The sequence below is a fragment of the Athalia rosae genome, chromosome 1 (genome assembly GCF_917208135.1).
Source record: "Athalia rosae chromosome 1, iyAthRosa1.1, whole genome shotgun sequence".
NCBI lineage: Eukaryota > Metazoa > Arthropoda > Insecta > Hymenoptera > Athaliidae > Athalia > Athalia rosae.
The window spans coordinates 4,843,895-4,864,165 of NC_064026.1; the positions used below are offsets into that span (position 1 = coordinate 4,843,895).

Here is a 20,271-nt window from a genome sequence, read left to right on the forward strand (position 1 = left end):
CGTAGGCGCGGTATAAAATTGAACAAGAAATGCCGCGTGCGTCGATCGCACCTCTCCTCAGAAAAATGGCTTATAAATAAATAAGTAACAACAACCGAAGTGAAAACAACGAAGCATCCAAACGGACGGACTCTACGGAATAGGATGACGAAAATTGATGGATATCGATTCCGCCCCTCAAGGAGTCGACGCAACCCCTTCTCTCTCGTTTCCGTTCAACGTTTCCACGCGTACAAGCAGAGGAGGCGGCGTGAGCTGCAGTCAGAATTCACAACGGGTGAATACATGTATACCCCGCACGCCTCTTGGAGGAAAGAAACGCTTTGTCTCGGGTCAAAAGAGTCTGGATCGCTTATACCTATCGGTAGATCGGAAACAGGGACGTGTCAAGGGTCGCCATACGATCTCCGAAGGATCAAAGAAGCGAGGCATGCACGAAACTGCAATACGACACTCAATATATGTATATCCATCGAGGGGTTTCTCCAAAGGGGTACATTATTGCATCATCGCACATGTATATATTATTTTTTCTTCGCACACCGTGCCCCGCTCAGCAGTTGCGCACGTTGAAAATACACGTGTACCCGCACCTCGGGGTGCAAGTTGGACCACTGCGATCGAGACCGCCGCACGTGTACATAATTCTTATCCGCGGTTTATACCGCTGTGTGAGAAGTGCACAGCGGCAGCGGCGGTGGCTATCACGGAATTTGCTGCGCGTGCACGCCTCTCTACACGAACCGATTCGATGGATAAATGTACGATCTTACAGTTGTTAACCTTTTTCAACATTTATTGGGACTTGCAACGAATGAATCGACGAGAGGAGGAGCTGAGTATTCCAGCGAGGTTGTTACATTGATAACTAGATGCTAATTGAAACGAGTAAGAATGATTAAAAAAAAAAAAAAAGGAATAAGCACAAATCGATTATTCGCCGGCTTGTGGAATTATGTTTTTCTGTTGATTCAGCAGAAATTTAATGAGCTCGTGTGTGTATTCGGTTCAGGTGCATACGAAGTTTTATGAAATTCCACGCAGATTTCTCAGAAAGATTACGTACAAGATCAGCGAATTCTCGTGCGAAATATTTGACGGCGTTCGTCGTTGAAAATCATCCCTGGACGGGGTGAGTTGAATCCGAGATATGCGATTTTCTATTTTAGAAAAATAAAATTTCGCGCGCGGTCGATGCCTATATAAGGTTACGGAGTTCTCGATATCGTTCGGAGTCGGTGAAATTTTTCGCGAGCGTATCTCCGCAGCTGAGAGTATAAATAACTTTGAAATCGTTATCGACATCTGTCGCTAATTAACGAGGCCCGACAGACAGCGGGGATTTGTTGAATGGGCGGTAAATGAAACGTCGGATCGTAGACGCACACGAGTACAGGTATATCTTACATACCGGTAGGTACGCATACTCGTAACCGTTTTCAAGATTGGGTCAGAGGCGGAAGACCCGAATACAAGGCGAGATATTGATAACTCGATGACGCATCTCATTGGAATACGTATGCATTATTGGATGTCAGGAGTATGGAAGAGTAAGAACGGCGCGGGTGTCGTACACCTCCGAACACCGCGACGCGATATTGAAGAGATATGGATTTTAATTTCCGTGCCTACTCAAACTTTTGAAGAGTCTGGAAATTCCCATCGTTAAAGATTACTATCTACGCTCAGTCATGCAATGTTGTACGAGATATCTGCGAATCATGAGATCGTCTGTTTTGCAATCTGCGATAACGGGGCACATGGCGCATGCCCCATGATAATCGTATTCATTTTCGCTGTACGCGTGAGAAAATTATTCAACGATCGGCACCGATGATTTCGAAAGACGTGCACCGGGTCGTAAGGCGAATCGCGGCCGACTCTCGGGGTTCGAAAAGGAAAGCTGCCGCAGCTTTCGCAGCTACTGTAGCAGAACAGGGATCGTCGAGACGGCGCAGTCGGGAGTTGGAGGGGGTCTGGGGCCAGCTAGGTAGGGTGGCACGTCGTGATTCCATCGCAATGGGGTTAAAATCTTGATGCATGGTCGAGAGCTTGAAACCCCGAGCAAGGGGTGAATGAGAAATCCGGCTCCCCATCCGTTCGACGAACATAGAGGAGCCGTGAAATTACAAATAAGGCGAATAAAGCCCCCCTTATATTTCCTGACCAGGCGGATTAAGACGGGGTGGCATTATCTCTTTGGATTCCTCTTCCTCCTCGTTCGCCTTTAGTCCTATTCTCCTTTCGAGTTCTTTTTCGTCATTTTTTTTTTTTATTCAAACTTGTTTAGAAGAGCGCAGAAGCGAAAACCGAATCCGTCTCGCGGTCACACGCCCCGCAGCCCCGCTCGTGTCTTTCCCTTTTCTTTCTTTCTCGGCAGACGAGGGCCAGGGTTGTTGGACGAGGCTCGTTCGACACCGAAGTTGAGAACGCCTGTGTGGACCCCGGAAGGTACCGTTATGCAAGCATTCAAATTTACACCGTAAAAGTTGCATTTTCAATCTCCAAGAGGAGAAAATAACCGAGACGACTACGGACTTCGTAATTGACGAGGGGTGTCGATATCGGTACCTGCTCCGACTCGGAGGATAAACAAGTGTAGGAATTTCCTTGATAGTTTTTACCAGATTCTCGAGAGGAATAATTTCGGGTTTTTAATTATCGTAGTTTCAATTAAATTACTTGTAACTCACGTGCTTAGAGTGAGACGCATCCAGGCGCGTTACGTCAGCAGCGTCGACGCATTGCGTCGGGCTGGCCTCCAAGCTGCTTTCAAAAACCGCACATCGAAGACGTACACCCTTCGCCGTCTCCCTTCCCCTTTCACACGCGATTTTCACACGGCGTTATTCCGAAAAGTTGGTGATCGATGGCTCAATATCGCACTCGGACTTTGCTCGACGCAGAGTTTGACGAAATATCAGGAAAAAAATCCAAAAATCGATCGGCGAAGACTTGAATTTGAACCGCCCTCTTCTTCGTACGGTTCTTCGTCTTCTGTCGGATTCGTTTATCGCTATTCGCACGCGATGCACTTCTGCTCCGAAAGTTAACGCACGCGCGTACAGTAATACTTTTTAATTTTACTTTATTTTATTTTTTTCAATTTCTTTTTTTGTATTTATATTTCGTAACTATTTTGCACCTCAATTATCAGTAGCACACAATCACAGGGGGCAATTCAACTTTTCGATTATCTTCCCGATAATCGAAATCCGCTCATATCCGCTCATCGAATCCACTCACAGGACTTGAAAAACTTAACTCTCGAGTTTCAACAGAATCGAGTAGGTTTATTGCCGCCGTTGCTATATAAAAAACTTACAAGTTCCTCATCGATTTGAAAAATCAATAATAATCCGGTTAATGAAATTTCGACCCCCCTTTTGGGCAGATAGTCTCATCAGATCTCAGTTTTCCCAAGGTCTTCGAAAGCTCGAGGATCAGTTACTGGTCAATTGTACGCAGTTCAATCAGTGAACGATGTTCATTAGTGTAATGTTGCGAATACGTTCAATCGTTACACGTGATTTCTTTCATCGAATAGAAGTTTTGGTGATACTCGATCGTTGTGAACACTTCCAAAGTGCATCGCTCCTCCGTCATGATGATCAGAAAAAATCCAAGATCCTCACTATGCCACTTTGATATAGGAGACGTCGCAGAGGGAAAAACGAATATCCTGATCGTTCACATTTGCACTTGATCTTCTCTTAATCACCGATGATATCGAAATCGAATCAAAACCAAAAAAAAAAAAATCAATATTCACTGAAGAAGTTGATAGAGCAAACGAATAATCGATCGGTAGAAAGAATCACCAAACATACACTTGACCGCAAAGTAATTATTCGTGCATAGACAACAATCTATCACCGTTGCTGAAACTGTCGTCGATCGTAGGATCGAACGTGAAAAAAAAAATCCCAGTTGATCCAAAAAGTTGATACTGTCGTCGACTGATAGGAGAAAAAAAAAACAAAAAAAAAAAAAATAATAGAGGAAAGCGTGAAATTTCAAATCAATTTTTCGTCTTCCTCTGCGTTGAAATGAAATGGTTGTAACACCAAGTTTTTGTTGCAATTGTTGTTTATTGCGATACTTTATAATACCGATGTAAACAAATTCCGATGCAGTGTCACAGAAGAGGAGGGGGGTGGGGGGGCCGACGCACTACGTACTTGGCAATAGTATAAAATTGCAGCAAGTATAAAAATTATAGTGACAAAATGTCGAACGTAAAGAGAAAAAAAAAAAAAAAAACAGAAATAATTAAATTGTCGGCGTTGTGTAGTTGTCGCGGGTAAGCCGCGCGGTATTACCGCTGCTGCTGTGATCACGGTTGAGCGCGTACTGAACCGACTGTGACTCCGGACTCCATCCACTCCGGTGGGGATCACTGATTTTCGGTAGGCGCTCTAGCGAGCTAGGGTTAGGCGAGTGATCGGTGAGCCAACTGCCAACCAGTAAGTTTGCTGGCACACACGGGCCACAGCACCCACCACTAAACGCAGCAGCGAGCCAGGCGCGCGAGTCCTCCCCCCTTCTCAACGCAACGGAACACTCCGATCCACTCTACGGAACGCTCTCCATTCCGCTAGCAACGCTACGAACGACACGACAGTGCCGCTCCCGCCTCGATGCGCTACGCCGTCCGACGATCCGACGATCCGTCCTCGATCCCTCGATCCCTCGATCTTGATCTATACCGAGAAAAGCTTCGACGGACGCGGCGTCAACTCCGCGCGAGCCGCTCACGGAGAATCACCCTTCTACGATGGATTCATCCTCGATCTCTTCGTACGACGGATCTTTCCATATTTCACCTGGTTCCGTTGCGAGACCAACTTATCCCTAAGTTCCTCTTGCACTGTCCATGCAGACAGGGTGATGCACCTTATCGTCGTTGGTCTTGTTCCTCTTCTCGTCTCGTTTCTCCACTCCACTTTTTTTTCGTACTCTACTGTCGATGATAAAAGTTTTCACAACTGCTTTTCAACACAAACACAATTGACGTTCCGTTCCGATCGGCTCACGACGATTTCATCCAGCGACACCGCGCGCGTGGATGAGAATCAGGAGAGATCCGAGTACGAGCGGCAAACGGATCTCGTCGATTCGAATTCTTCGGTAATAATCGCTACCGGGTACCCTTGGACCGCCGCAGCTGGGTATCGGAGATGCAAGTGCATCGGGACGTATCATCGTAATCTTGAGCGGCGTTTTATGTCGGCGATGAAGGGAACTAGGTACGAAGTGAAAGCTTGCGCGGGAAAATGTTGGTGTAGCCCGGTGAAAAATTTATAGCTTTCGTTAATTTAATGAAGATTTCATAGCGCCGAGCCATTGACAATATAATTACAGCGTTGCGTCAGACGCGCAAGTGTACGTATAAAATTTAATGTACGTGTACCATATACGAATGGAGTTTGCTTAGCCGCCGGTGAAATCCATAATTATTTATTTTACGTCACTTACACAACATTATAGCTGGAACGGTTATATTTCATACAGTCATGGCCATGCCGACGACGACTTTGATGCGCGGAGCGAACGAGTGAACTTAGATGTAACCGCGTAATAACGCGTTCACATTTTTTCATTTTATTACGAAAAACCCCCCGTTTTTCATAGTCCGATACACCCCGCGCACCTATTCCGAGCGACGCGTTTTCATATTTTCTTCACCGATCGTTCTCCATAGCAGCACGTAAATGCCCGCAACCGAACGGCGTCAGAGCAGCTCGAGGATTGACGAAGATCGAAGAATGTAACCCTGTTACGGAACGGGTATGTGAAGTTCATCGCATTCTTTATACGGGGGAATAGAGAGATATAGGGAGAGGGAGAGGAAAATAGTGGAAAAAAAAGTGCGAAAAAAATTCCCGCAGAATTGAAAACAGAGTAACGGACGGAGATAATTAATTATCAATAGGTTTTAGATTACACCGCTTCTGCCTGCTTCGCAGCTCGACGGCAGCTCGGCATCGGCTACATACTTTCATATTATACTACCGCAGTCGAGAGAGAGATTATATTACGTTACATTATTTGTACCGTGGTTCGAATAAATCGCTGCCTCAAACTTTCCCCTCCACGCTTCTGATATCCTCCTCTCTTACCCTACGCCCACGCAACGCACGAGGAGCTCTCCGCGGTGCAGCAGCCACGTCTCGGCAGTAATATTTGGTTTTATTACGCTGTGTTAATTAGTTTCTTTAATTCTTTATCTTTATTTTATTTTCTCGGTGTGTGTGTGGTTCTTTTTCTCCCTCTACCGTTGTTATTATCATTGTTATTACCGTCGCCGATGACGAAGCGTACGCGCGTATATATTATACATGTAGAGGTGTACGACGTATACGACGTGTAAAACCGGGAGGAGCGGTTGCGTGCGGAACATCATCGGTGACGTCGTACCTGCGGAAACGCGAGCGACGATAATGACGCGGATTCGCGTCTCTGCGGCGGATAGTTTTTTTTTTTTTTTTTTTTACGACCACCCCCTAATTCCTACGATTTGAAAACAGGACCAAAACCGAGGGTTACAATTTCGTTAAAATTCCAGAAGCTTGTCGCTAAATCTCGGGACCGAAAAAATCCCTCAAATAAATTCGTCGCGTGAGAGAATTTGCTAGGCGGACGCAAGCTAACTGAATTTATATAAGATCGACAACCCCTGCAGCTCGACGCGAAATGGACTCTGGTGGGATATCGGGATCGTTATAGATTGCTCGCGAAGGTACGTCACCCTATCTTCGGGATCAACATTGTCTCTGCTCACCGTTCACCGAAGTGCCTTCCTCGGTTTTTAAGGATCGATCGTCCTGGAAATGGGGTAGATTTTTACGGGATCTTAACGGACATCGTCGCTTTGAAAAGATGAAAAAAAAATAAACAAGTTCCCTCCGACTGCTTCCTTTATATTGCCGCTGGTGTTCCTGCGTCGCATTGAATTGCAGGAAGAAGAAGGAAGAACCTGCCGCCGCAGTTGCTGCGCCGGAGTGCGTACCTATATAACTGCTACCTGCCGGCGAAACCGACGCCCCCGCGTGCCCCGACGTACCCAGGGGTACCCGGCGACCGCTGAGTGTAAATCATAGAACGACGCTTGGCATCCTTTGTTTGCCTGCCGTAGTTCTCTCTGAAGGCCCGCTTACACTTCGTCTCGATTGCACCGGCCATGAGACACGACGTACGCAATACAGCCGGCGAGTCCGAAGTCTCCTAACTATTATTGTGTCTATTCGAAAAACTTTTTCCCCAAAGATAATCCGAAACTTTTCCTTTGGGAGAGTAAAATTGAGGATTTTCTCCACCTGTACGAGAAGAGCGAGAATTTCGGAAAACTCGACGCATCCGATGGATTTTCGTCTTATCGGTAAACCGATGCACGGCTCGTCGGAGGCGATAAATTTCTGAACAATCGTCAACACTCGATCGATCGATCGATCGTGGATGACAAACGGATTCCCGGTAGTGGATGACCAGCGGCAATTAGCGGTTATTTGCAGAGGTCTATGAGCCGGGTATTGAGTAAACATGGAATCGATCTCGAGGAGAGACACCTTGGCTCGGTCTCCGGATGACTTTGACTGTTGCAGTCTCTCGTCATTGGTGATCTTTGCAGCATAGTCGCGATACTCGAGCCCCCTTGGAGTCTGAACGCACTCGAGGCGAGAAAGACGCGTGAAAAACTTCGAGTTAGAACGAGATGAAACTCCGCGGGTGAGAAAGAAGGGGCGAGCAGCGAAAGATGGAGGGAAAGGGGGGGGGGGGGGGGCGCAGAGGCAACAGCTAATTGCTCTCGGCGTGGCAAATAACCTTCTCCTGGGACTGCGGCCGATAACGCTCAGGAATGTTCTTCGCACCGTTCCCATTTCCCCTCGGTCCCCCTGCGCTCTTCATCTCCTCGTACTCCGCCACCACATTAATGGCTCATAGCTCGCTAAACCCTTTTCGTTCGCTCTTCGCTCAGGTGGTGGCACAAAAGCCGTTTCCGTTGCTCCTCACTATTACTGTTATTGCCGCAGTTTGTCGTGACACCGATCACAGATTGCCGCGGCGCATTATCGAGGTGTTAACTCGCCCGATTATTGTATTATATCCACGGACGCCTTAGCACCTCGACAACTCGTTACTTCGGAATAAAATTTTCACTCCGGTAGATCGCGGGTTTTTCTTTTTTGTCTCGTCAATTTTTGTCCGCGTTTTTTTCATCTTTTTCTGGAGAGGGATGTCCGCGCGATCGATCGGCGAAACGTGTAGTAGCGCGAGGCGGACAGCGGAATATTTTGCGACCCCCTTGAAGTGCAGCAGAAATCAGCAAGCCGCAAACCTGCAATTACGCGTAGAACTACCGAGCCGTCTACACGGAATGTGGGCGATAGTGTGCATGATGCAGTTGTCGGCAGTAGTTTCCATTACGGTGGTGGAACCAACTTTGGCGTCGCGACGGATTCCGCGCGCGGGTTTCGGCAAACCGCATTTAATCAGCCTGCGGTTTTCACCGGAACTGAAGCGGCGAGTGTTACGATCCCGTCGGAGGGGTCTGGACGCGGTGCACGGATCGAACTGAGAAACGAAAAATATAAAAAGTAGAAACAGAAAACCGCCCCAAATAACCATTGGAAATAATAAAGATTGAAATCCGAAAAACCGTGGATCGAGGCGTATAATAATACGAACGAGGAGGTGGACCACACAGGCGTGGATCGTTCGGGCTCAGCACCTCCTGGACCGCGTTATGACGTAATAAAATTCACCCTGCCTATCCCCGTCCCATTTCCTATCCTTGTAACCTGCGCGCTACGGGGCTGGCTGGGAGACATACGTTAGGTACACGTATACCGTTAAATACGGAGCGCTATTTAATTAGGCATACCGAAACCTGCACACTAACCTTCAGACCGTGCAGCTGTCCCTGAGCCCGACGACTCTTTGGAATCCCCCGAACGAGCGGTGGTACGTCGCGTCGAGCTGATCTTCGTGCTGTAAGTTTATCGGGGAAAACGAGGTGGATTTTCGACGATCATCGAATCTGGGAATCGGAAAATCTTTCCTTTCAAACAGGTGAGAGAAGCGAGCGGACGCAATTCGAAGCGTACAAAGTACAAAGGCGGCGTTCGGTACACGGAGGAGAGTTGAGTTGTTGGAGGTGCCGGAACAGAGGAGATAGCGTAGAAGTACAATATACGAGCGATAAATCGTCGTTAGTGGGTTGTCGAGTTTCGACCATGGCCCCGGTTCATTTTTCAGTTCATTCGTAAAGTTCGTTCGTTTTTACGGAGGCATAGATATACATTTTAATTATTCCGAGAGGATAATAATAACAATAATAACGATAAGGAGAAAAAAACGGACCGCACGCACATACGCGGAGGTATTAGTTTTCACGTCGACACCTCAATTTCGAGGTAAGTCATAGGATGGAAGGAAAAGAAATAGAGAGAAGCGAGGAAGAACGGAGACTTCGCCGCGCGTTGTTTGAGTGCTCGGTCACGAGGCATGCGGGTTCTAAAATCAAAGACTTGGGTCTGACGCTCTGGGCCTCGACCGGCCCTCGGGGTGTTTTTTCGTCGGAGTTTCAAAACGAACCGAACGAGTAAAACTGACCATTTCAGTCGCACCACCGAATCTACGGAGTAAATTTCGGTACACGGATCTTCCCCGCGCTCCGGCTATCGTTATACTCATCGGAGCACCACTAAAACGTACTGTTTATGTCCCACTAAATATACTAATTGATTTACAGAGTAGCGCTTAGCCCGCATTTCTACGTAACAATTGTCCCGAACCACCCCGCCGATTGCGTTAGTCGCGCTGATTCATTTGCGATATATTCTGACAGGGGATTTAACGCCTGTCAATTATTATCTTCGCGTCGTAAATTCTCTATTCGTTATTCCTATTTATAATTTCGCTTTATCATTTTTTCAAATAATTTCTCTCAACGAGCGCGTGTGGTGGATATCCCATGTATACACATGTTACACCAAATGCTTGAATTATTCCCGCAGCTGGTGATTGACGCGATATGAATGTAGAATTTTTATTCATTTTTTTTTCCCCAAATTTTTTTCAACAGAAAGTAATTCGTACAGATAAGATATAATTTCACGGAGCGGAGAAACGAGTGATGAATAAAGTCGGAATGAAGACATTGAATTAAACGAGTATATATTAGACGTATAACTCCGTGAGCTTGCCCCGCGTCTTCTTTATGTGCTTTCAGCTTTTTACCGGCATAACCACTGGCCGTGTATAAGTGTAGATACGTACGACTCCCCGCTACATAATGGCTTACCAATATATTTTCCCTAGTTCGTTAGCGATCGCTACGGTATAGCGGCGGCAGTACGACGCGGACGGGAATAAGTAATTAGTGTAGTCGAAGACGTGTAACTATAATAACGCGAGGCGAAGAGGCGAATGGTACGAGTTGTGGGGGCGGCGCAACGCGAAGCGTTTCACCGTCCGAAAAGTACGAGCGGTAAAAGTATCTCTGTGTATTGTATTTTTTCTTCTATTTTTATCTCGCGCGAAATCCAATTCCATTTTCGTAGAGGAGGCGCGGCAGAGCAACGCGGTAACCGAGACGGCCGTACGACCCACCGCAGTTTTGTGACACCTCGATTCATATATTCAACTCCTGCAATAACATTTGCGCTTCTCCGCAACAACAACATTCGTCAATAAGTTTCGAGTGCATAAAGAGTAGATCTTCACTTCACATCTTGCAACAATAACATAACGCTCGCGTGCGTGTGGTCGGTCGCATACCAACGGCGATTCTCGAACTTGCAAATCATTTCAAGGAGAAGTGAAGAAAAGGAGCAAAAGAAATAAGAAAAATGTTCAATTCTACACCTGAAATTTTGAGCCAGCGAATATCACCGGGTGTATCGGGTATTCGGGATTTAAACGGAATCGCCTTATCTCGACGAAGATTGCTAGGAAAAGTTCGCCTTGAATATATACCTGACGTAATTTTTTTTTAAACAGAATTCGGTCGTCATCGACGATTGTGTTGCAACAACGTAACAACGTTATCACCTTTTTTCCATAATAAATTAACTCCGTTAGTTAATCGCATCTATAAAATTACACGTAATACAATCAGATATGCGCCGGCAGAATTTCCGGAAACGTTTTCTCACCTACAGTGACATAAATTTTCAGCGTCTCTAGCCAAGCAGCTCTGCCTCGTATGACACGCGTCTCGCAAATGACCGAGGAAAATTCCTATACCGGTATAATAATGGCGAAGAATGTATAGGATGTAGTTACACTGGGAATCCAGCCCGGGTGGAACTCTCCGCTGTTTTCTCAGTAAATCAGAGAAGAAAAATGAAAAGAAAAAGAGAAAAAGAAGGAGAAATAAAATAATAAATAAATAACAAAAAAATAGAAGGCGTCCACAGCCGCGGTTCGCGCTGCTACTTATCGAGGCGCCGTTCTAAGGCCCATTATATATTTATACTCGTTTGCAAATATTGGCACCTCGCGTTAGCGTAGCGTATGGGTACCTTATTCTGCATACTCGTTACAGAACGACGCTTTTTGCATTATACCTGCATGCGTGCGACTTGCGGTCGTGTGAATAGCCCGGCGGGGCGAACAATATATGTATATATATGTATCGCTTTTTTTCTTCCTTCACTATATGCAGGCGTTTCGATTCCATGATTTTTCATTCGTTCGATGTTCCACGCAATTTCCACGCTTCGCAATTTTTACCTCGTTTCGTCCAGATTGTCGTATCCCGGGTGAAGTGAGCAGCCGGTTGACATACGATAATACGAGTCGAGTCGAACTCCGTTCAACTTCGAAGGAATCGTCGGTGTGTGCGATCGGCCGATTGGCGAACGTACGAACCGCCGTTCGGATAGAAGAACACGAACGCGAAAGCGGTGTGAGCGATGTATTATACGAACCGCGGGCCGTGCTCGATTCACTCGACAAAGAAGGTCAGAGAAGTTTGTCGAAGGCGAGTAATGAGACGCGCACGCATTAACGGGATTGTTGGATATGACGTTAATAGCGACCGTTGCTGCTGCAACTTGTCAAGTAAATATCATTTCACAAGAAGTTTTTACATAATTTCACCCAATCATAGCGCCTTTAAACGCCGATTTATACCCGGAGGAATATTTTTTTTCTCAACTTCCATCGTATATTTAATTGACCGAGCATCACCTACGGGTTCAACCGAAACGGTGGGACGATTCTCTTTGCCCGCGCACGCGGAGTCGAGTTTAGAACGCGAAAGACTGAAGGTCCTAAGTGACAGGCCAGAAGTTCGTTGCCTATTCAAATCGATTCATTAGTCACTTTGTACCGGATGATTTATGTCCGAGCTCGCTCCGCTCGCGAGCATCTCCTCGAGCGAAGCAGCCCCCTTCCTCTCCTTCCTTATTCTCCACGATACCCGGCCGCGAGGGGGAATTTTTGGAATTAGTGGATCGACGGATGGAAAAAAGAAGGAGAAAAGCAAAAAGGAGCGACGCAAAACCGAGAGGGAAGGTCCGCAGTTCGCATTAAGATAATCGGTGCCGATAATCGCGGATCTCTGGACACCTTAAATCATGGCCGTAAATTAGGGGAGGAATATCCTCAAGGATAATGACGAGCGAACTTCGCGTTTATTATATAGAAAACAATTACGGGGGGATCCTGATGTATCGGTAAAAACGTTTTGCGTGTAACCCGATTTTTTGTCAGATCGATCGCATAAACGAATTCTCTTCGCGTTCTTACGCCCGACTCCAACATCACATGGAACCAGAACATCACCGAAAGCTTATGAGCAATAAGACCACCTTAATCCCCGATGAAATTGCTCTTACCGATATCTTTCTAACTCGGGAGATAACGAGGCATGTCGGGTCTTCACTTGCTGCTCGCTCCAACACCGATATTATACGATTAATTATTCGGAATTCAACGTGCTTTGGATGAGTTTATTTCATTCGATTCCTGGGCAAATTTATGCGACGTTTGATTTTTCGCATCGGAAATCACGTCGTCGGGGTTATTGGGTATATTTCGGTCGCTAAATCGGTGGCTATATTATCAGCACAATATTCAAGCACACGTTGGAATTATCAGGGAATTTTGGGTGCTTACAATCTCCGTTATCTCGATATATGGCCAAAACATTTTTACTATATCATGCAAGTGAAAATTGAAATATCATACATGTTGGGCACATTTGGCGGCGCCATGGTACAAAAGATCAGATAAATCGATTGCTTAATTTCAGTTATTCTTGCCTAGTGTGTGTCTATCGGTATAATTCTACTCGAGTTAGGAATTGCACGGTCATCCCCCACTAATGGAAACTCGTTAATTGAAATTATCAGCGTAGCTCTTGTCTCTTTCTCTTCGGCAGGGGAATTCGAAAAATTCAAGATATCGATGCAAAATATATGTCAGCGAGTTGATAACGATCGATCATAGGGATGCGCAGGAATGTCAGCGTGCAAAAAAAATTCACTATCGTATCCGAGCAAGGTTTTCCACGGCGCCTGCTGCACACCAGCGATCGTCGACGATAATCGTCGAGCGGTATTGTGATCGAGAAATAATTAACGCTCGCAACGCTATCACCTGACCATTGGAATGCCAATTTTCTTATCAACGCACCGAGGAATCCGGACTTTTTCTGGCCGATCATCCGCTACGTCGGGACAATTACTTTTCACGTTTGGCCGATAACGAGCTACAGATATCGTTCCGACGAAACCGGTTGTAGCGTGTTTTCTCAACGGTTCAATAAAAGCGCACTCTTTACGGAAATATTTTGACAAATTCTTTCCGATCCGGTCGCCGTTCGATCGAATTACGATCGCGAAGAGCGAAGGTAACGGACGCGCGCGGCAACGCGTGAAAAAGGTTGAAAGGGCGGCAGCTCTTACCGCGCAACGCGTTACAATGCGGGAATCAGCGCCTTTGAAATGCTTGGACAGTGGAGGGCTGTGCGCGTTGTGGGAACTCGTTGGCGAAGCGGTGCTAACCACGTACTCTGAGAATATCCCCTTCGAAGATCAGGTGGATATTTCCTCGTGTCGCCCCGTTTGCCGCGAGGCAAACGAGGTCACCGGATAACGCTTGGATTCAATTTGCCTCGTCGTCCATTATCCGCGGCCAGCACGCGCGTATTCTCCGATCGCCGATTATATTTTTTCTTCCGCAACTCCAAGGCACCGAGCACATGTCCGCAGACGTGTACGATTATTGCGAAAGCAGTAGAAAGAATATCGCAAGCGTTTTACGACGAAATTATTTCCGCGAATTCGCGTCAATAAAATGATCGGCAATAGCTATACGCAATTTTACAAACTTTGAACGAACTGACGCCTTTAAGGTTGCATGGATTATATAAATTTCGCTGAAAGTTTCGGAAGGTGTAATTTTTGAGGTAACATCGTAAGAAATCCAGACGTTTGAGAATCGTAAAGCGCAATTGTATATATATATATATAGGTACGAATCTTTTTAGAAAAGTATTTTATACAGCTGCAATCCGCGGAAAGTACTCGTTAAAAATTTTGAAAGAACTTTTTCCAAGGTGTTATAAAGTTCAACTTATTGCTCGTTTCGCGGTTCGCAAGTGCCAGAAGTTTTTGCAAAGCGCCGGTATAACTCGAAGTATATTATATTGTCTATACCCGTGTGGCGACAACGCCGTTTCGGAAAACTGTTCAGTCTCTCCTCCCGCCGATCAATCGTTCCGGAATTTCGCAAAGCGTCGTAAAAATGCAATATTCTACAAAACGTACGCCTCGTTTTACACGCGAGTATAACAATACCTCCACCTAAAGCTATACGTAAATCGACGTCCCATTCCCACACACATGTACGATGACGAATCGTCGCGCAAACTCACGCGTCAATTTACACCTCGGACGTCTACCGCCGCCTTTCGCACGAGGCGAAATTTCCAGCGACCGCTGTCATCTCGCCCGAGAAATGTTATTTGTTTGTTTTATACTTTTCATCATTGTCTTTTTTTTTTTGTTTTTTGCGTTCTCAAAGAAACGCACCATACGTAACAGTTGGCTCGTCTGGTGGATAGCGGGTAACGTTTTCCGCGATACGAAAGGCGCCTCGCGTGAACGTACGTACGTACGTACGTTTGGCAAAGCGTTCGTGTCGCGAATACGTAATTCGACGTGAATTAATCCTCCGGGCAGAGGCCAAGTGCTTCGTACCGACCTTGACCGAGTATTCGGAGATCCGATTCCCTCTTCACGCGATCGTCGCGGTGGATTTAGCGCGAGGTACCGCCGTCCGGCGACCGGCGACCGTGATTCAAAGTTCACAGTTTCGTTGCCCGTGCGGCTGCACCGCGGGAATTTAAGTTCGGAGGAAATACGCCGCAGAACCACCCAACTGACGGGGGGCGTCGGGACGCGGAGCGTCGCCGAGTGTGTAAACACTTTTAACCGGGCATCGCGCCTGTAGTCTTGACTGGAGTCTTGATGCTCGGTGCTTCGCGCGGGGAGTCCCGACAACCGGAGTTCTTCGGGCCCGACGAAGACCTTCCTCCTGTTTGTCTAGATGCTCGTGTTTGCCGGAGACATTCCTTCCTCCCGGTGCGGTCCTCCGGACGCGATGAACCTCCGCGATCGGTTACCACGAGTCGTTGTGGTCCCGACCGCACCTTCATAAAACGACGAAGAATTATTTTTTTTTTCTTTTCTCCTTCTTCTTCTTCTTCTTCTTCTCGCGGCACCGGAATGCAAAATCGATAAATTTTGCGTTGGGCGACGTACGGTGGCGTACGAATTTCAAATCCTCTAACAAACGATCGGTTTCCTTCTCCTTTTTATTCTTCCGATCGGAACATTGAATCGGTACATCCATCCCAATATCCCCATTCTCACGACTTTGACTTCACCCATACGGGGACAAGGCTCCGACTGTACGTTTTTACTTTTTACTCTACACGTTGTATTCCTACGTAGCCTAGCTACGCAACACCTCTGTGTCTACAGGGTGATCGACTGTAATCTGCTTGAAACGAATTCCGTCGGATTCCAGTTTTCGGAACGACGCGCGAGACGTCCGAAAAATTTTCCTCTTCAAATTTACGAATGGCAAGTGAACGGCAGATCCGACAGCGTTTGAAGAATCGATCTTCGACGTCCTTTGCGAGTTCTGCGCAAAACTAGTCACCCTATATACGCGTTCGAGCGTACGCATTTCAGTAATACATAGGCAAGTTATACCTGGTGGAGCGTTTTATGACTTATTGACTCTTCCCCGCGTGTTTACCGGAGTCCGAGTCGGTCGACGTCAGTGCGACCAGCCACGCGGCGCCACGCAGAATGCGGCCAAGTTAGACGTAGTTTGCGATCTACGATGGCAACTTTCCGATTGTGTCTGGCGGAGTGAAAAAAAATAAATAAAAAATAGTCGCCCGCTTCCAGCTAACGCGAAAATATGAATTTTCCAGCTTTAATCTTTTCTCGCAACGTCGGGGATATTCAGCAGTTAAGTTTGTACAGCTACGCTAGGCCGATCGGCAAACATTCACTCGGGGGCTTCCGCTTTGAAGAGGCTGGGCGCTGGGAACTGAGAACTTGGGCCAAGATTTCATTTTATGAGGTTGCCCGCCTCTACCGAACATCTTCTCCAGTTTATGATTTCTCGCAGGTAAATATTGAGCCTCGGCGAATATCGTTATTCGTTACGCAAGACCGTACGCGGTGCGAGATGGGCTCTCCTATGAGCGGCATTGATTTTCATCCAAACTGTGCGATCGAAAAATTCGAGCTCACTTATTTTCCTCGGCGATTTATCGGAGCGGTATTTTTTCACCGTCTCTTCCTTCACCTTACGCGCGATTGTCTAGCCGCCAAAGGATAAGCCGTCGGTATCGTCGTCAAAGCTCGTATTGCTGCTGACTGAGATTACGCGTCCGATTATCTCTGATCAGCAAACATCGCGGATACCAATCTTTTTATTTATATTTATCAATTTACCTTGTACCTCGGGAAGACGACCGATGAATGGAATGCCATCCGAATGAGCCACGCGAAGGTGTAATCTAGATTTTTTCGCAACGGTTCAATTTACCGAGAACTATTAACGCCGGGTGGATAAACGTGACGAATAATTTCGGAACAATGCGGAGAGAATAAGTTTTTCAGAATCCGACGGACTCGAAGGAGCCCGCGATACGACGTCGGAGTGGGAAAACTAGGAGCCATCGGATGACTGGAAATTAGCTAATATCCGAAGCGAGGGAAATATTTGACTTTCTACGCTGTATATTATTTTAACCGAGTCCCCTCGAGTCGATGTTGAAAGGGAGGTCCTCGAAAAAAAGCAAACTCATTTCTCCGCACCGCGTTGTTAACCCCCCGCGAGATCTCGCGTCGGGTCTTTCGGTTGCGTAAGAAATCGAAGGATGGCTGCCCCGAATTCGACGTTTTCTGACGAAATCGCGGATCGCGAACACAATAATCGCGTAAAGCGCAATAAATAAGGAGAATCTGTACGAAAGATATTTCGCGCGTTCGGAATACTTTCGTCGTACTTAAACCGCATTAGCCGCGGCTGTATCCCCACCTTGTTTGGCATACCTTAAGTACTACGCAGCGTTGAAGAATTCGAGTTGATGGCGGTGATAAAATTGCTCGTTGTATTTTTCAATTTGTTTATTCCAGGAAGAGGAAGGCGAGAGGCGCGGGCGGCGGGCGTCCTGCAGCTCCAGCTGAGTGCTCGGAAACTTTAGAACTGTAATAAAAATGACAGCGCTGGGAATACCTCCGCCGCAATTGTATCGCATCGAGTCCTCCGGTGGGAGGAACTCCCCGGTGAAGAGCTTAGGAGGTTTTCGTTCGATATGGAAAGATGGAAAAATTGAAAAAGAAACATTTAGCGAAAATGTTCATGCGATTCGCAAGAAAGTGGAAATCCGGGCGCGAGTCGTAGGTACATACGTAGGATAAGTGTACGGGATAAGTTTGCCGAACACAAGAATAAGAAAAAGGGTTCGGAAGAGATGCCCGGATATCGGTAGAACGGCTGTGGGTGGATATTATTTGTGGAGTAGGTAGTGCAGCGTAAAGAACGCGAAATCGGGCTGAGATACGAGTTGTAAAATTCAGCAAACGCGAGGTACATGGGCCGTGACAGAAGCGAACACAACACATTAGTCAGGAATGAGTTGCGTCGAGAAGGCGGCGCACTCACCAACGATCTTCTCTCTTCGTGTGTTTAACGGGCGCGTATTCGTTCGTACGGGATGCATATAGTGTTTTCGTTCATGTAAACACACTCGGGAGACTCGAGTTGCACCGCACACGCGACCAACGCCGTTGTATTTACGAGTATTCGCGATCTGTCTGCCAATTTGTTTCATAGTTTGATAAATACCCGCCACGGCAAGGGACGCTCGACCGCGATGGTTCAACAAACTCTACGCGCTCTTCTCTCTTTTCGTAACGGGGGAAAATAAAGTGGGCCGAGACTCGGCGGAGGGAAATAGAAATAGAAGAACACGGATAAAGGGGTTGGGACGTCGGAGAGCGGCTAAGCGCGCGGCGTACGTGAAACCGAGGAGGGATGGGACGCGTAGTTTCCGCTTCGATTTGGGTTACTAAACTGTAAACAAATTTAAGCTCTTCTCTGATATCGATTATCGATCGTACCGTAGAATACGAACCGGTTACACCGTATACGTGTTCTCTAAACGCGCGGGTTCGTCGACGCACGATATAAATGCACCTTTTTACTCGAGTCACGGGAACAACTCCTCCGGAATCCTCGAGCACCGTGTCACCGTCACTCGATATTCAAAACAAACGGTTCCGTGTTAAAACCACCTCCATCTCTTCTCGTTCTTGTCCCAGAAATCTCAACCACCTACTGACCGAACTTACACGAGTATCGATCGTGATAATTGACGTTCGATCAGTCATCGTCTGTAAACATCGGAAATGAGCCGCACAGTCTTACCGGGAACGATATCGTAACGAGCGCGTTACGGTGACGTGTCAAAAGAAACGTAGATGGTGCAATAAAATGTGGGAGCGATTGAAGCAATCGGGGCGGGCGTAGTGCGGCGAAAAGCTCGTCGTCGATAAATATAAAATGCAAATCTCCGCGGTAATAATTATAGCGAGATTTCGGGTACAAATATCCGGGGCCGTTTCTCTGGTTTCTTTCACGGGTACGGAGAAGGTCCCTTATTCGACTCTGTACGAAATGAACTTACTCCGAGACTCCCTCGTGGCGAGGAGATGGGAGAGCTGCGCGCCGAGGATCCCGGGCGTATCTTAATTGTAAAGCAGACACGATACCGAACCGCAATTTGTCCCTCCGTTCAGGAGGAAGATGCGGAGCTGGGACCGCTCCTTCGAAACTGCCTGCAGGGAGAGGACTGGCCACTAAGTCTTTGCTAATGGAACGCCAGTCGATGCTGGAGGCAGTTTGGCCCGTTCTGTACTATCTTAAACTATCTTAAAGGGGAACTGGTTCCGTTTTAATGGGAACTCCGACTCCTTGATTGCCCTACAAAACAGCCGGAGCTTTTCCCAGAGTTCTTCGAACGAAATCAATCGGAGAATATGCCGCGGCTCTACCCGGAATTACCGCCTCCAGTTTTGTCCGGAGAGCCGGAAGTCCGGGTCCAAATAAGGCGTTGATCCTTCCATGGTGATTCGTTGTGCTCCACGTTGCCGGGGTGGTTTCAATATAATCGCTTACCTGGAATCCGGTGATCGAACGAGAATGAGAATGACCGGGATCAGGAGCTGTGAAAGGATTTCATCGACTTAAGCAGATTAAATTAGCCACCGTCAAACGTAGTATCCGCGGCGTGAGTTAATCCACCGACACAGGGACATTGTGACACTCGTCGACAGCCGTGGGCAGTTAAATGACCGCCTATACCGAACAGTTTATTCAGCTGTATTTTACCTCCATAAAGAAAATCCTCTTTGTCCGATCGGACAATAAATTGCTCACGGTACATCGGCCGTTTTTCATCTCGTTTCGTTTTCACCTCTCGTCGCATTCGAAAGCGATTATTCGACGATCGCGTGCTACCGTGTGTCGAACCACGGTAAACTATCGGCGAAATATCGATGCACCGATATGGAGTGCGTCTGGTCGTGTAGCCGCGTGCGTACGACGCACTCGATAATAAATCTTCGATCGCCCGTGCTGCCGTTTGATTCGAGCATGACATTGCAGTTTGTATTACGGAGTCTTTGAGATCGCGTGCGCGTCCGCACGGTGGTCCGCGTCGTCAAT

At 47.0% G+C, this 20,271-nt stretch overlaps 1 protein-coding gene and 1 long non-coding RNA gene across 4 annotated transcripts in view; one reads left to right on the forward strand and one right to left on the reverse strand.

The window, feature by feature from the left end:
• Window positions 1-20,271, forward strand: part of LOC125499712 — a 113,458-nt gene that overhangs the window by 61,884 nt on the left and 31,303 nt on the right. The window lies entirely within an intron of this gene.
• Window positions 1-20,271, reverse strand: part of LOC105692968 (fibroblast growth factor 18) — a 91,334-nt gene that overhangs the window by 43,667 nt on the left and 27,396 nt on the right. The window contains exon 1 of one of the 2 annotated variants that reach the window (XM_012412562.3): window positions 2,694-4,720. The exons of the other annotated variant lie outside the window; for it this stretch is intronic. Coding sequence (XP_012267985.1) covers window positions 2,694-2,713 — 20 coding nt within the window. The 5' untranslated portion in view covers window positions 2,714-4,720. Of the gene's footprint in view, window positions 1-2,693; window positions 4,721-20,271 lie in introns of those variants that run through there. 2 annotated transcript variants of the gene reach the window in all.